Source organism: Candoia aspera, chromosome 3 (genome assembly GCF_035149785.1).
Source record: "Candoia aspera isolate rCanAsp1 chromosome 3, rCanAsp1.hap2, whole genome shotgun sequence".
Taxonomy (NCBI): Eukaryota; Metazoa; Chordata; class Lepidosauria; order Squamata; family Boidae; genus Candoia; species Candoia aspera.
In genome coordinates, this window is record NC_086155.1 from 207387774 (window position 1) to 207405597 (window position 17824).

Sequence of the window (17824 nt, forward strand, 5' to 3'; positions counted from 1 at the left end):
ATCCTGTATTTTTTGAATGAGTGCCCATTGTGGTAATCTGTTCTAAACTGCCTTCAGAGTTAATTTCAGACAAAGGGGCATCCTACATATAAATCAAAAGGGGCCCCATTGATTTACGTTCCTGGTGTGCTTCCTGTTTAAGATGTAGCAGGGTTAGGGTTAGCTCTGCCTGAGAGGGCAGGCAGGACCATCCCGATGGTGACGGGCAGAGGGAAGTACGGCAGGAGGCCAGGGATGGGATGGGCACCGGACCCACTGCCTGAAAGCCGTGCCACCATCCGCCTCTCGGCTTCCATCGTCCGTGCCTGGTTATTGGGTCCTTGGTAACCCTACGCTCTGCTGTTGCTTTTGGAGGCCAGGTCAGTGTTTAAGAAAGCTGCCCTCACCCATGATTTTATCATGGATGAAGGCACCAACCTGGCATGTCTTACCAAAACCTGGTTGTGAAGGAAACAGGCAGAGCTTCGATTTCGTCATCACAGCCACCCTCTTCGCTTTTAGGTGCAACACACACAAAATCAGGTGGAGCTCAGATGACACAACGCGGGCACCACCTTGACTCTTTTAACCATATCCTGCAGACACCCCTGTTGCCAGGAGTCAAACTTAATGGTTGAATCAGGGCTAATAAAGAGGAGGATTGAGTTTTCCCCTGCTTGTGCTATGGATATGGGTTTACAGACTGGGATATTAATGAACACGGAGACAAAACTTTATTAAAGTACAGCCCAAATCCCAGGACCGAAGCAGCAAGATGAAGCTTCAAACATCAAAACAAGCTGCAAAACCGTGGAAGCTTTAAAAAAGGTCACACCGCATGGGGGCCTTCTAAGTAGCTGCCATCACATCCTTTCACATCCAAGCTTGCAATGCTGTTGGTGCTGACCAGGGTTAATCTTCATCAGATTTGCCTAGGGTTAACTCTTCCCTAATCACATGCAGGATTGGGTGTTGTGCCATTTCCAGACTGGGAAGTATCTGCCCACTGTTTGGCAGAACCATCGTTAACTCATCCGGGCAAGTGGAAAAAAAACATAACCAGGAAGGAAATGTGGCTCATGGTACCCTTTACATGCCCCAAAGCAGGACGTTATTTTTAATTAAGCCAGTTTTGCAAAACAATGTTATTGTGTGGCAAGAGGAAGAAGGATGCCACGTCAGCCACCCGCTTGAGGCTTTGATAGCCTTTAATAAATGCTCTCATTATAAAGCATCACAAGATTGCTGTGGGGGGGGAAATAGATTTAGACACGGGAGCATACTAAATAAAAATTCTACTCAGTGCGAAGGTCTTCTGGGGTTATATGTACAAAGGGAAGCTTCATGTTCTGTAACAGGCAAGCAGGCACCAATTTTCCCGCAGCAGAACCAAGAATCCATTCTGCAGGAATTGTATCTGAGCCCAGGGTCAGGATGAGCTCCTCTGGGATGCTTCGGGGGGTGGGGGGGTGGCTGAATGGGTGTGGAAATTTGCTGGTCTCTCTCTCTCATAAAAATTGTCAGCGCTCCCTTATCCAGACTGGAAAACGTAGAGGAAACTGGCCAGGATGCCCAAAACCAGCACCATATTGCTAATCTTCACGCTGGTGGCCCCACTGATGTTGCAGAAGGAGAACTGGCAACATTTAGTAGCGACCGATGAGGATCCCGTGTCCATGAAGTTTTCATTACACGTTGGAGCGCACCTCTTGCTAATCCGGTAGTCATCGGACCCACCTTACGTGGCAAAACAAAATCAACTAGTTATATAAAACACAAGAAATTAGAAGCCCCAACTGGCAAGTGGACAACCACCAAAAAGGGGGATTTCAGCCCAATCTGGACTCAGGTCCTTTCCTGCTGGAGCCTCTAACTCCTGAGTCCCATGGGAGATTTTGCTCTATTTTCACCACCTTCTGAGCCTCTCACTTCACAGCGCATGGGAAGAACATTAGACTCCTACCCTACTCATTCCTCCTCCAACTTTCTTAACCATTGTTGAACCTCTATGGTCCAAAACAGTGAGGGTCCAGTCCATCTGAACACACCACCCTCTAGCCAGCTAGTCATTCAACTCGTACCTCTGGAAGGCTGGAAATTAAGTAAAGCCAAAGGGAACTTTCTTACTGGCTTCTGTTCGTCATACAGGTAGTCCTCGCTTAACAACCATTCATTTAGTGATGGTTTGGACTTACGAGAGTGCTGGGAAAACTGACTTATAATCAGTCCTCACACTTATGACTGTTGCAGCATCCCTACAGTCACATGATCACAATTCAGGAGCTTGGCAACCAACTTCATATTTACGACCATTGCAGCGTCCCACAGTCACGTGATTGCCATTTTCTACTTTCCCGGCCAGCTTCCAGCAAGCAAAATCAATGGGAAACCGTGTGATTTGCTCAACGACCACACGGTTTGCTTAACAACTGCAGTGATTCACTTAATGGCCACCACAAAAAAGGTTGTGGAATCAGGTTGGATTTGCTTAATGACCGCTTTGCTTAGCAACCAAAATTCCAGTCCCAATTGTGGTCGTTAAGCGAGGACTACCTGTTAATATGTTTTCTACTACAGATTAAGGTTACTATGGTAACTAATCATTTTGGCTGGGTGAAGAGATTGAATTTAATTGTCCCCTTTTCACGTGTTAATGGTTGCATTGCCTAAGGGAGGAACTTGCCTGAACTTGTTTTAGTTTCAGTTTCCCTTTTGTGTAGGCTTACAGAGAATATGCAGCTGAGAGAAATCTCTCCTCTCAGCAAACAGCCTTTAAATATGTTTGTTTTCTGTAAATAAAATTATTTTTATAGAAATGCCTGGTGTGTGACTTTTCTGATCTCTCCTGGGCCAAATGCTTTCTAGCACTCTGCCAACACTACCTGTATATTTTAAGACTGAGCCCAAGACCTATGCCCTTTGACATAATGGAATCCCTGCCCCCAAGGATTTAATATTAATGTTCAATATTTTTAACATGAAAATAGTTTTAATATTAGATTATTCCCAGAAACTGCTGTCCGGTTCATATCAAGAGTTACGTATTTTAACTTTTTGTGGTATGATAAAGTTAAAATTAATAAAGATTTTAAAAAACACTTTGTTAGGAGTGCCATAATGAGGGTTGGGAACAAATATAAAGCAAGACTGTCCCCTAATGTACCATTGTGGTTGTCACCTCATGAAGCTTTTATTAGAAGGGAAAATGTGGGGGGAACAAGCTGGTTAAATTTATAAAGATTTGTTAAATTTTGAAGAGGGTGAACTGAAGCTTAAGACAAGAGTTAAGTTAGAGTTGGAAGGTTTTACATGTCATTGGTTTACTTATGTGCAGTTGTTAAAATGTTTTATCCATTTTAAAGTGGATAAAAAGAATTTTAAATTTGTTAATGGAACAGCTCAATTTGAACTGGAACTCCATATAAATGATGAACGTATTATTACAAAGTTGTATAAAATGTTGTTACAGATGGATTTAGAAGATGAACAAGTTGAAGAATGTATTAAGAATTAAATGGGCTAAGAATTTTGGATACAGTATTATGTTGGAGCAATGAGAAAACATGTGGAACAAAGGTCTGAAATTTACTTTGAATCATTACTTAAAAGAGAATTTTTATAAAATGATATATCGCTGGTATTTAACTCCGGATTAAGTTGTCAAAAAAGTATAAGGGGGTAACGAATATTTGTTGGAAATATTCTTTTGGTGAAGGAACTTTTTACCATCTTGGTAGACTTGTGAAAAGGCCACAAAATTCTGGGACCAAATTTTTGTTTGTTTGTTTGTTTGTTTGTTTATAGTTCAAATTTCTGTCACTGTCCATCTCCCCCAAAGGGGGACTCTGGGCAGTTTACAACACAATGAACAAATTAGAACCATAAAACATAGGTTACAATACAGACTATCATTATAAATAGATAAATGTAAGATCCTTGTGGCAAAAAGCTCTCATCCAATGGGGAGGGCACTATGGTGCCAGCCACCCCCAGGAAGAGCTGTTGCCCTTCCCATCCGAAGCAAGGCGGCAGAACCAGGTTTTTAAATTCCTCCGGAAGTCCGGGAGCAAAGGCGCCCACCTCACCTCCGGGGGCAGAATGTTCCCGGAGGGCGGGCGCCACTGCAGAGAAGGCCCACCTCCTGGACCCCGCCAGTTGGAATTCCCTTGCCAACGGGGTCCACAGCATGACCCCTCTGCATGGCCAGGTGGGACAGGCTGATGTGATGGGGACGAGACAGTCCCTCAGGTACCCTGGCCCCATGCCATGTAGGGCTTTAAAGGTGATAACCAACACCTTGAATTGGATATGTGCTAATATTCAACAAATATGTGCTAATATTCAAAAACTCCTTAAAGTAGACTTACCAAAAAAAAAACCAGAACTGCTTCTCTTGGGCATGATGGAGAGGCAGCTTGAGAAACAACACGGGACTTTGCTTTTATACTTGATTACAGCAGCAAGAATTTTATATGCAGAAAGATCCACACGATCCTTCAGTGGAGGACTGGATTACCAAACTGATGGAGCTGGCCCAGATGGCCAAGTTAACAGCGCTGATAAGAGAAAATAACTGTTTCTGGATTTGTTTCTACATGGCAACCACTTTTAGACTACTTGCTTGTGTCAGAAGAAAAATGAAGCTGTGATTTTGGGTTTTAATGATTAGATGCCTTGATTTGGTAGAAATAATGTTGCTAAGGCTTAACTAATGGTAAGAGATTATATCTGTATAATATGCATTTATATCTATACTGGGGAAGGTCAGAAGTCACCTTCTTTTTCTGTTCTCTCTCTGTCCCGCCTTTTATAGTTTTCCTTTTTTCTTTACACCTGTACTCTGTTCTATATTCTGTATTTTGTATTTTAGTTATATTTGGAAAATTAATAAAATTCTTATAAAAAAAAGAGTTGCCTATGTTCGGAGTGACCTCATTTATCTACTAGGGGTGTTGTTGTTGTTGTTGTTGTTGTTGTTTCAGTTTCAGCGATACATACCATTTCTGCCCTTGTTAATTGTTTTGATGGTGGTGCAGTAATTGTCCGATTCCGCACACTTCTTCATGGACATGCAATTCCAGTTGGAAGGCTCATTTTCACAGGAATAGCAAGAAAGGGAATGCACTGTATGAAAGAGAGAGAAGCACATTGACACAGGAGTAGCCAGGCTGAACAGCTCTTGTGCGCTGTGCAACTTTCCACGCTAAGAACCCAGTATCCCCAGGCCTTGTAATCCAGTCCCAACCTAGGATTGCTGGGCATTTTAAAACCAGCACACATTGAACCAGAATATATTAGCAGCCTCTTCTTTCAGACCTTGCCATAATTAGGAGGGGGAGGGATTATTAGATGATCAGACAGAATGAGGACACTTGGAAAGGCATTTCGGGTGGATCCTGAATTCAGAACACTGGAATAGAAGCTTTTTACAAAAACAAGACCTTAGCCTTTTACCAGAGCAACAGCTGTTGGCTGATAATAAATGAAGGCCTAGAGGTAGTCCTCGTTTAGCAATTGCCTCGTTTAGCGACCATTCGCAATTACAATGGCGATGAAAAAGTAACTTTACGACCAATCCTAGCATTTACAGCCTTTGCAGGTCTGGAAAGCAAAGGAAAGCTGAAGTCAGACTGTAAGCCCAGTTGCAGTTCCACTTAGCGACCACTTCACTTAACGACCAAGTTGCCAGTCCCAATTGTGGTCACTAAACGAGGACTATCTGTACTCCCTTATATTATGTTCTTGGAACTAAATTCCACTGAATACTATTTATTTCCTTGTGTGTAGACATGCAGAGGACCAAATTCCATAGTCCCTAACTTATTCCAGGGTAACCTTCTCTATGCAAGCTTCCAAGCAAAATTGAAGGACATCTTTATAAACAGTAAGTTCACCCCCATTTTCAGCGCAGAGCTACTATATTGGGCTGCTACAATCCAGATGACCACCAGATGGCAGCAGCAGGACAGATTTTTCTGAATCCCTTTGATGCCATCTGGTGATGATCTGAATTTTTCATCATTTAAACATGCAATAGCACCTTTCACTCCAATTTCATTTAGTTTTCTTGCTATTCCCAAGTAAAAACCCATTCGCAAATCTATAAAAAATTCCATCTTGAATTTTATATTTTATATTTTTTGTATTTTTATATTTGTATCTGTTTTTGTGTGCATTTATATTAGATTTACATTTACATTTATATTATACTGTAGTGTTTTTAGCGATTGTCATCTTATTATCTGTAAGCCACCCAGAATCAATGCATGGAAGATGGGCAGCAGAGAAATTTGACAAACAAATAAATAAGTGAGTGAGTGAGTGAGTGAAAAAGGTTTTCACACGCAAATGGACTGAGATTGGCTACAAGAGCTGAAGACCTGGAAAAAAGGAAAAAACTTTAAAACGCTAAGGAATAGTTAAGATAGGAAAACATAGTGCTACAAACATAGAGATAGGAATTAGACATACAGTAGAATCTAGAGACAGAAATACATAGATTAAATCAGAAATAATTGTAAACTTACAATAATAGGAAGGCTGTAGATTAAGATTGGTAGGAAAATAAAAACAAGCATAGAGGTAGCATTAAGGTTAGAAGGAATAGGAGCTTAATTTTATATAATAAAACTTTTTTTTGTGGGAAAAAACGAATGCAGTCTTTGTGTCTGTAATCTGTACCAGATTAAGAAAAACCTTAACAGAAAGACAGAATTGTCTTCCCCAGTTCTGGTTACAGAATCAGAGACAGCTCAGGATGGGTGGTCCTTGAGACCTCATGAGAGATCGAGCTGTTTAGGGAGCCAAGGATCCATCTGTGAAGGTCGTTGGGCAGCCCTTGAGCAGACCTTCTCTCAGTACCCATGGTATCCTGCTTCTAAAAGGAAAGGACTAGATTGGATGGGCCTCTGGTCTAATTCAGCAGCCTTCTTCTTATGTCCTCATGTTGGTCAGCATCTTCTACTACATTCTGTAACGAAACAGCAGAACCAGCAAAGTTCTTGACATCTAAATCTAATTGCCGGTTGTCCATTTACACCTAGATCTGCAGCATCTGATGAAATTCTTATGGAAACTTTGATGTGTAAGATCCTCTTGTTTGTTCTTCCACCCTGCATACTTTAAAAGAGCTCATTAGACACAAATTGCTGGGCAGAGTTCCACACCTTCTGCGATGGAAAGTCCCAGACAATGAATCAAAGGAAGAAGAATTCCCTGGGGTGGTTTCACCTGGAGGTAGTAGGTGGTGGGATTGGCAACCAACCTGTTGGTGAAACCTGTTTGTACCAGGTCATTTCATAAAGCACCAGAGCTGGGAAGCATCAAATGCTCAACAAAAGATTGGCAGTAATTCTAGTCACCCACATGATTTTACTGGGGCACAAATTGGGTCATGTTAAAAACACAATAGCTGGTCCTTGAAATGCATGGCTGAAATGGCTTGCAAGGGGAAACCTTGGGGTGTTCAAAGATCTCCACGGAGGAGCTGTTCCCTAAACTTGAAGTGAAGGCCTCAGCCGAACGGAGACCTCCTCCTCGTAAATTTTCATTTCAGCCCTGCTACGTAAACCAGCATGGATGGGCAAGCATCAAAGGGAGAGAAGAAGCTTGGATGTCTAGAGTTTTGCTAGGAAAGTCTCCAAAGGCAACATTTATTTATTTAGCCATATTTGTAGACTGCCCTAATCAATGAAGACGTTGGGCAGTGAAAACAAAGCAAAAAGAAAACCACCAAGGAAAAAATGTTAAAAACCGAGAATAGAAGTACAAATTCATGTCCAAGATAATCACCCACAATCGCATGGGCCATGATGATAGAAAGGTTCAATTTTTACAGCCTTGCAAAATGCAAGAAGAGAAGCTTAGCTCCTACAACAGTGTTTTTCAAACTCGGCAACGTTAAGATGCGTGGACTTCAACTCATGCTGGCTAGGGAATGACTTCAATGCATACTGGCTGGGGAATTCTGGGAGTTGAAGTCCACAGATCTTAACGTTGCCGAGTTTGAAAAATACTGTCCTACAGAGAAGGCCTGACCCCTAGCCTACACTTCTTTCATGGGAGAGGACTCCTAAAAGGCTCTCCCCTCTGCAAATTTTGGTCTATAGTTCTTGTGTATAATTTGTTAATTTTGCCAGTTAGACCAGCCTATGGGTCTTCGACAGCTAGGTATTTGTAGCTCCACTTTTTATGAACTTCCAACGTCAACCTGCCAAGGAGACTTCATGTTCACATTCTCCTCTTCCTGATCTGTTTTGGGATAGAATAAGAATAGATAGGTGCGTTAACAAATTCTCCAATAATGCGGAACAAAAGGGACTAAGGTAGAGGCAGCGTTAACATCACAGTGATTTCCTGTGTAAAATATAGCACCTGTTATTTAAGAAACTAACTTTTTTTACAGGTGAGTGGAATTGTTGTTCAGTTTCTCCTAATTTATGCTTGACCTGCATTTTCATATCCCTGACCTGCAGAGCCATTCTGAAACTGAAGAAAAGGGATTGAAGGGGTGTTGTTTGTGGAAGTGAATAGAGGATAAGCAATTTACTGAAGGGAGGAAAGGAAAGGATTTGTGGACAGAAAAAATTTCATTGCTTTTTTAAAGTAAGATTACATCAGGTGAAATTGTGCAAATGCCAAAAATTGCACTAAAAGTAGACTTGAAGGCAGGGGTGTGTGGAAGGAGGGGCCAAAAAAAGTCAAGATGGTGGTCACCCCTCCATGATCAAAGCCCTGCCCCTTTTTGTGTGTGCGCACATGAAATCAAGACCACCATCTTGACTTTTTTGACCTCCCTTGTGGATGCCCTTGCTTGAAAGGTAGCAGATGGAACCGGTAGCAACAAGGCAATAGGTTACAAGGCGTTAACCTCTTGCTCATGTTCCAATCATATTACACAATCATATTGTGTAATACTGTATTAATTGTCATGCCCTTAATAAGCAATCAGCAATCAGCAATCCCTCAGCTTCACCCACAGAAGAGGCTGGTTGGGAGAGACTGTTTCTATCAGATTGTAAATAATATACCAGATCTAATTGGAAGTTTTAGGCAAGATCATCCATTGCCATATCTGTTGACTTCCTGCTTAGATCAAGGGGTGGCCTTGTGAGCAAGCCTGTCATGCATCCAAAGCCACAAAGCCCATTTAAAAGCCTCCTTCTTTTTGGACAGGGTGTTTCCCTTCAGCAAAGGTCTGGATAAAGCACCCTTTCATGGACAGCCAGGGGAGCATCGTAGTGAAGGTGTTGAACCAGGACTGAGGACACCAGGTTCCGGTCCACCTCACCCGTGGAAGTTCACAGGGTGACTGTGGGCCAGTCACACTCTCTCTGCCGAACCCACATCACAGGGAAAAAATTAGGGAGGGAGTGCTGGTATGACACTTTGGGCTCCTGGAGGAAAGGCAGGGTATAAATCTAACAAATAATAAACTTGGTTCTCCCATTTCTAAAAGCTTTGCTTCAGCTGGCTTTGAGGTGTCATCCAGCAATTTTCGAAGATATTTCTGCAACTGAAAGAAATTAGCAAGGTGGACTGCATTGTTCCCATGACTTGTCGAAATGATCCGGGTTGGCTGCATGGTGCCACACACCTCCTTGAGTCCGTGTGTAGCTGCCTCACGCTGCTCTGATTTCAATATTGTCCTGAAATGTATCTGTCAGGAACACCCCAGTTTATCCAGTGAAACTTACTCAAAGATAAACTTTTATTACTCTTCAAAGTTATAACACTTACTGAATGTTACGCTCGAAGCAGAAGAAATATATGCTGCTTTATGTCATCCCAACCCTGAAGGAGATTGTGGTGGCCTCAGTAAACTGAAACAGAGAAGCTTTGCCCTCACTCTGAATAGACTTACATATGATCACATCAGAAAGCCAAACCTGAGGGAAGATCTCTTTCACAACCCAAGAATAAGAGGCAACATGAGGAGCGAAGTTTCATGAGATGAGAAGCTTCATAAAATGAAAACTTTTAAAGCTAACTTTTCCAACTCTCTCCTTAGCTTTGCTCTACCCATTCTTTTTTCAAAAAGTACCAGTTGGGTTGTCCTGTCCTCCTGCTTTATGAAGCTCCTTATGATGGATTTATTGAACTAGCTTGAAATTGTTCTTCCTAACTTAGCCATATTCTCTTCTAATCGCCTTTTTTCTTCTGTCTATCGCTTTACCCTTTTTTATTATTAGGTGGTGATTGCACGTCCTACATGCAATTCCATTTTAGATCCATTCTCCTTACATAGCAGGTACACACATGTGCAATTCAACACTTACAGACATGTCACTGGGCCTTAACTGTCCACCAGACTGTCTTGGCCACAAAAGATGACACAGCAGATGCACTCAGTGGGTGGATTGTGCATACAAAGGCTGTGGTATAGGAGGCACCTCTGCTGACAGAGGTGTATGCATAGCATGGTCAAAAAAGTCAAAAGGGTGACTACAACAATGGGATTGAAGTTTCTCCTTTTTTTTATGTGCAGCCCACATAAAAACAGGAGGAGCTCCGATTGTGCCAGGTGGCCGCCCTCTTGATGTCTTTGACCATGCCCCCCTCTGATGATCTAACTTCTCACCTCATCTTATACTTATCTCCTTTTCTAGTGTGGTTCTTGTTTAGTATGGTCTTGCTGTTATTATGTTGTGTTCATTCTATTTCGCGTGTTGTGACTCCATTCTGGAATGGGCAGCACCAAACTGAGTAAAATAAAGAAATAAAGAAATACATGTCAGGTGGGGAAGAGCTGACTACATTAGCCTGCTCAGGTGGACCATAGACCAGACGGGGGTGGGTGGGTTAACTTTGTCAGGCCACAGAACCTGTTAGATTAAAAAAAACTGAGAAATACCCCAGTCAAGAGGCAGAGCTCTAGTAATTAGCCCTGACCAGGTGATTTTTAAAAAAACTTTCATCTTTCCAGGCAACCCTCACAGAGCCCCAGGGTTGCATGGAATAGGCTTTGAAATGTAGACAGTCCTTATATAGCTGAAATGACTCTGTGTTAGAGTGGGCAGGCCATGATCCGCCATTCAGCAGGGGGTTAGAAAAGTCAGGGAGCTGGCCATGCTCCTGTGACGGAAACCAGGTCCCTTTTCTATTTGCCATGGGTGCATGTAGGAGCGGGGCCCAGCTTTGAGTGGGCACAGCCATCATCCTGACCAGACATCCTTAACACAGAGGCTGCATTTGTCCCTTCATGCCATTTTTTGCCACTTACAGAGCCATTAGAATTTGGCAATGAACCATGAAGAAGTGGATATTTTTCAGCAAGTAGCAAAGTGCCTAGGCTGGAAGCTAAGCAGGGTGTTGCCTGGTTAGTCCTTGGATGGGGGACTGGCTGTAGGCCAGACTGGGAAGCCAAGAGCTACTTCAGAAGAAGGTAATGATGGACCATATCTGTGCTGTTGCTTGGAAAAATACATGGACATTACTGGAGATACATTTGTGCTGGAGGAGACACTTCCATCTCAACGTCTTGAAGGAGACATTCCTGTCTATCTATCATCTATATCTGTCTGCCTGTCTGTCCATCCATCCACCCCTATCTATCTATCATCTACCTATATCTATCTACTGTATATCTATATCTAAATCCATATCTATCCTCTATCATCTATCAATATCATATCTATCTATCATCATCTATCATCTATATCTATCTGTCTCTCTGTACATCCATCCATCCCTATCTATCATCTATCATCTATCATCTATCATGTATCAATATCATATCTATCATATCTATTATCTATCATCTGTCTATCATCTATATCTATCTATCTTCATAAGAGGAAAAACCTAGGACAAAAGTCTTCATTTAGGCTTCACATATCTTAATTTAAAAAGGAGATTCCCCCCCCACAAAAAAAAAATCTCCGTCATCCCACTTTCTGATGTCAACATAGCACTGTACCTAAATGGTGGACCCCACAAAGAGAGGAAGAAAGTGGCAGCCAACTGGTAAAGCTGGGCGACCTTTTCAAGGAGAGCTTCCTAACAGCTCACCAAAATCCTGTGTTTTGCTGTCTCGCCCCACGGTTTCATCAGAGGGTTCTCAAATGTGACCCAGAGAAATTTCTTCTTTTGCCTCCCGAATGTAACTAAGCCAGCTTTCTGCAAGAGGGTGACCTCTGTCTTGCTGGCCCGGAATCCCTTCCATTCTGAGCCAGCACAAACATCTAAAATATCTGCCAAAAAAAAAAAAAGTTTGAAAAACTGCTTTCTTCCATCCAGGAGACAGATGCTGGGGGGGGTGGGGGGGAGTTCCCCTCAGTTTTTAATTTTTAGTTTCAGGAATTGAATTTCAGGAATTAGAACTCAGAAATCTCAGTCTGCTTGAACTGTGGAAGTTTATGGTAGCAATTATTATTATTATTATTATTACTATTATTATTAGGATAATCTACAATTAGATTCACAAAGACTGGTGAAAACTTAATAATTAAAATCTTAACCAAGGACCTCAGAATTGTTCAGGTAGTGTCAGATTTATTATTATTATTATTATTATTATTATTATTATTATTATTTTGCTGATATTATCCAGAGATCTTCTTTCCTTTTGTATTTTTATCCTTTTGCGTTGCATTTCATTTACCTTCTGCCTACTGAGCAGCAAATAAATAAACAGGTATTTCTCATTTGTCATATATATTTTTATTGTTCTTATTTTTTTTAACGTAAGCTGCCCACAGTCATTTGGAGTTGGGGCAGCCTGAAGCTGTATTAAATAAATAAATGAATATAAATCCTGCATCATCATATCCAAGATCAACCACAGAATGTACACTTTCTCACAGTCACATAGAGTTCGGTTATAGAATTCCCTGTCCCAGTGGAGCTTCCAGACTCAGAGGAAGTCTATCTCACAAGGCTACTTGCAGTAGGGATGGATAAACAGCAGAAGAGAGCTACCCAATCTAGCACTCCCTGGTTGACCCTGAATGCAACTGGGATGCAAAGCTAGATGAACTTTTGATGCCACCCACCTTATTTATTTACTTACTTACTTACTTACTTTATTTGTTTGTTTGTTTGTTTGATTGATTGATTGATTGATTGATTAGATTTTTATGGCCACCCATCTCAAATATGTGACTCTGGGCATCTTATGTTCTTTGCCTGTTAGGTCATCTGTGACACCGTCCTACAGTCCAAAAGCATTGAAGAACTGCCGTATCAATTTTTAATTACAAATCAAAGCCACCTCCCCAATTAGTCACCCCATTTCTCTGAGCAGGCTCATCCCAATCCTCCTTTCCTGCTGTTACGATTTATTCAGAGTTAGCACTCCAGATTATTTTCTTGACTTTCCAACTCTTCCCTTCTCCCTGTTTCTGTTCCTTTTATCATGGGATAACATTACCTTTTTCTGTGCAAATGACAGCTGCCAAGAAGGCGATGAGCAGGGTTTTCATGGCTGCAAAGCTCTTCAGTTCCACAACCAGTTCCTACTTGTTGATGGCTCTATATATACCTTGGAGGTGTTTCCTTTTCATTGTTATGAGCACATCAGTGTGGGTTGCCCGGATTGCCGTAATGACAATCTACAGGGCAGAAAGGGAGGATCCAGAGTTCAACAGACAAATAACTGCTCTCCTGGCAAATATGTTCCAAGCATTTAAGAGAATTTTTGCTCTGCCTACCACCCAGGAGAATGCCTGATCATCCAAAGAGATAACATTGAGTTAGATGGAGAAACAGCTGGAGCAGTTCCTTTCCTGTAGTCTAAAGGAAGTCATTGGCAAGGATATTGGAAATTATGGCAAAGAAATGGCTATATGGGCCTTCCCTACATCTAGACGTCATCGTGAGCAAGCAGGGAGCAGTGCCTGACTGACCTAGTTTAAGTCTGGATGCAAAGCAACATGGGGCCAATCAGTAGTGGGCTTGGGAGACCACAGGAGATCCCAAGGCTGTGGACCACACTGGGGGGTTAAAAATCTTCTGGAAGAGGCAACCTCCTTCCACACTGTTGCTAAGTACACGGGGGTACTTGAGGGGGATTCTGCCCTCTTCAATACGCACTCAGCCTAAAAGTGTCAGGAAGAAAAGTACCACTTGATTCAATAATATTTCAAGATACTAATCAGAGGGGGCTCCTTGCAAAACAGAAGCACATCCTAGAACCTTGATATATGGATGGGTGGGCATTTAAAACACCCTCTCCTAGGTTTTACCTGCTATTGCTATGTCACAGTCTACGAGTTGCTAAAAACTGAATGGTTACAGGGACCCTGAAGATTCATTCCCATAAATGATTGTTATTGTATTGGTATTTTGTATTAGTATTGATTTCATGACTTGTATTCGCACCTGGATGCTTTAGTGTATAATCCTGAGTATGTTTGTTGTGAACTGCCAAGAATTCAGGAGATTGTGACTGGTACAAATATGGATGGATGGATGGATGGATGGATGGATGGATGGATGGATGGATTTTCCAGCATCCCTGCTCAGCACTCACGGGAAAGGATGCTTCTACTTGTCATGTTCAGTTGCTTCTGACTCTTTGAGATGCAGTGGATGCAATTTTACCAGGATTGTCTGTCCATAACTGGGTGTGGGGTGTCTGTTTTTGTTTTTCTGAATTCTTGTTAAGTTCTTGCGTGAGATAGTTTGTAGCCATCCACAGATATAGCCTCTTTTTTTTGATGGTCTTCAATTTCTCCAAGCCTCAGGGTCTTCTCAAAGGATTCTTGTCTTCCATTACGTGTCCAGAAGATCTAAACTTCATCTTCATTATTTCTACTTCCTGTGAGCAGTCTGGTTTGGCTTTATCTAGGGTGGAATGAAGTTGAATAGCAATTAGATGGCCTTTGTGGGCAACTGGTGATAAGTTTGGTTTATCCCACACTTCTCCATTTATGGTTTGATCCAGATCAAGATGCAGAGCCGGAATCTGGACTTTGGCAAAGCTTCCAGAAGAACCAGCTAACTTTGACTTCTTCATCCATTGTTCTCAGTAGATTTCAGTCTTTTTCACTGAAACTGTTTGACCCAGAACATCAAGGTGTTGTAATGTGCTTTTATTTGGATATGGATATCCAAATATTGTTGGCCTGTTGAAAGGTTTGTATTGGTTAAGTAATTGTGGCTTGCCATTTCTTTGCACGAAATTTTCAGGCTAACATATACACTCAAAACCTCCAACTACTCCTTTGCAGCCTCGGTCCCCATGGTCATCATTGCACCTGCAAACACCTCCTTTGTCACTTTTTACACTTAAAAATAACTCCTTTTTTAAAAAGTGGGAAGCTGTAATGCAGACAGGAAACACACCAGCTTCTAGCCTTGTTTTATACCCCAGAATGCCTCTGGGATGCACATGGGCTCCAGAAGTTTTCTTAGAAAAGGCAGGAAGATGGCAGCCCCGTCTTCTGCTTAGAACAGTGTTTCTCAACCTTGGCAACTTTAAGATGTGAGGACTTCAATTCCCAGAATTCTGGGAGTTGAAGTCCACGCATCTTAAAGTTGCCTAGGTTGAGAAACACTAGCTTAGATGTAGGTCCGGTTCTCAGGAAAGGCAAAGCGAAGCAGAAGTGGCATGGAGCAATTAGGTAACAGCTACAGTGGAAAAGAGCCATGTGGTAGATCAGTGCTTCATGACTAGAAGCTGTTTTCTGAGAGGGTAAATGCACCCACTTTCCATGACAGACATTTTGTGAAAGCACCATGGAGACATGGAATCACAGAACTGTCCAGTTGGAAAGGACCACAGGGAGCATCTAGTCCAACCCTCTGCCATGTGCAAGAAAACCAATCAAACCTTCCTCAAGAAACTGCTGTCCAACCTCTTCTTAACATCTTCCAGAGGTGGAGACTTGCTGCTTTGACTTCTCAGTTTGGCTGGCATCATCCTGGCAGAGTTCCTCTCAGTACGGTGGTAACACACTGGCAGGTTGACAGGTTGGGAAGACTATGCGAGCATCTTGCTTTGTGTATCTGTTACTTGATTGATTGATTATGTGCCACCAAGTTGGTGTCAACTCCTACTGATCATACAGGTCTTTTCCATGATGATCTGTCTCTAACCTGATCCTTCAGGCCTTGCAATGGTGCCCCCATCGCCAGTGTAACTGAGTCCATCCCTCTTGCTGCTGATCGTCTTCTTCTCTTTCCTTCCACCTTTCCCAATATTAGACCCTTTTCCAGAAAGCTGGGTCTTCACATCATGTGTCTGAAGTAGGATAATTTGGGCCTTATCAGTTGTGCCTTGAATGAGAACTCTGGGTTGATTTGCTCAGTGATCCATTGGTTTGTTTTCTTGGCTGTTCATGGTCTTCTCAGGAGTCTTCTCCAACACTGAGAAAGACAAAGTTTTTTTTAAAAAAAGGAAAGAATGAAATAATTTCTTTTACTACTTTCTTCTTCTTTTCTTTTCTTTACTTTTTCTTTCTTTGCACTTTTTACTCTCTCTTTTTACTTTCCTTTCTCTCTTTGAGTTTAGTTTGTATTAGTTTTTATTACCATAATTAAAATCTATCTATCTATAGAGTCTTCTCCAACACCAATGTTCAAAAGTGTCAATACTTTTCCTATCCTGCTTCTCAAAGTCCAACTTTGGCTTCCATGGTGTCACAATTCTGATCTTTGCAGGTATAGGCACATCACGGCATCTGAAGATCTTTTCCAAGGCCTTCATGGCGGCTCTACCAGGTGCCAGTCTGTGCCATATTTCTTGACTGCTTGTTCCTTTCCTGTTGATGGCTGATCCTAAAAGGCAGAAGCTCTCCTCCACTTTGAAATCTTCACTGCCAGTTCTAGTTGTTCTATCTGTGGTCATTAGTTTGGTCTTCTTTATATTTAATCTTAGTCCCATTTTTTCACTGTGCTCCTTGACACAGCCAAGTACCTTCTAAAAAAGATTGCTGAGGCAAGAGGCTCATGGCAGAGATAGGCCAGGAAAATAGCATGCCTGGGTCTGACAGCTCACATCTATCTATGAGTAAAAACCAAGAAAACTAAACTAAACCTTGTAAAACCTTGTCCCAAGAGAATCTTATATCTCAAAGCTCCCTTCCACATCATAAGGAGTTCCCTGTGCTGGGCCAAGCTAATGAGATGCTTCAGGGGTGCAACACAACTTCTCCTTCAATTTGATAAGGCTTTCCACTGAGCAGCTCAACACACTGCATGCTTCCCTGCTGAAAATGTTGTGCAATGTAAACATAGGGAAAACTCCTGTCTTCCAAAGTATTGTGTCATACAGAGAGTTTGAAACTGTGTTCCACGCTGGAAACTCCCTTGGAAGCTATGCCTGGCATTAGTTGTTTGGATCTATCAAGGTTTCCATAGTGTGAAAATATATTGAAGTCTTCTCTGCACTTAAGAATGTAACTAGGAGTAGATAGAAGATACAACCAAGAGAGAAGTCTAGAAAGGGTGTGTCTGGGTAGAAACTCAATTCTGGCCTTTCATTATGCCATCTGGCATGTGGCAGTGCAGCAAAACTCAAGTCTCTGATTTTCCCAGAGGCCACCAGGATGTGACTGAAGAGTGGTCATAACTATTCACAGGTGCAGCAAAGGATTTAATTCACCGAAGATAAACAGGAAATTAATTGTAAAGGAAAAAGCAACAATGCCCCAGGAATTGGAAGAAAAATAATGAAGTTCGAAGAAAATCTAATGCAATGACGAAATGAAAAGTACAAGATGGGACAGCTTGTATTAAAGCATGAGATGAATTGCCTTTTCTGTGCAAGTCTTATAGAAGAATATTGAGCAAATTCTGGTGGTTTAAGAGCAATTCAAGCTTTATCCAAAAGCCAAATACTGGTGTAGTATATATGTGGCTCCAAGCGAAGCTGTTTTTGATAAGTTGAATGCTGTGAGGTCAA

General features: G+C 41.9%; 2 protein-coding genes across 2 annotated transcripts in view; both read right to left on the reverse strand.

The window, feature by feature from the left end:
- LOC134494511 (lymphocyte antigen 6E-like) overlaps window positions 1-17824 on the reverse strand; it is a 256021-nt gene that overhangs the window by 140156 nt on the left and 98041 nt on the right. The window lies entirely within an intron of this gene.
- On the reverse strand, window positions 1484-13412 carry LOC134495040 (lymphocyte antigen 6E-like). The gene is made up of 3 exons (XM_063300290.1): window positions 13349-13412; window positions 4978-5103; window positions 1484-1716 (listed from the first exon to the last, which is right to left on the reverse strand). Exons 1-3 carry the CDS (start codon window positions 13398-13400, stop codon window positions 1511-1513), a joined length of 384 nt encoding a protein of 127 aa, XP_063156360.1. The 5' UTR covers window positions 13401-13412; the 3' UTR covers window positions 1484-1510.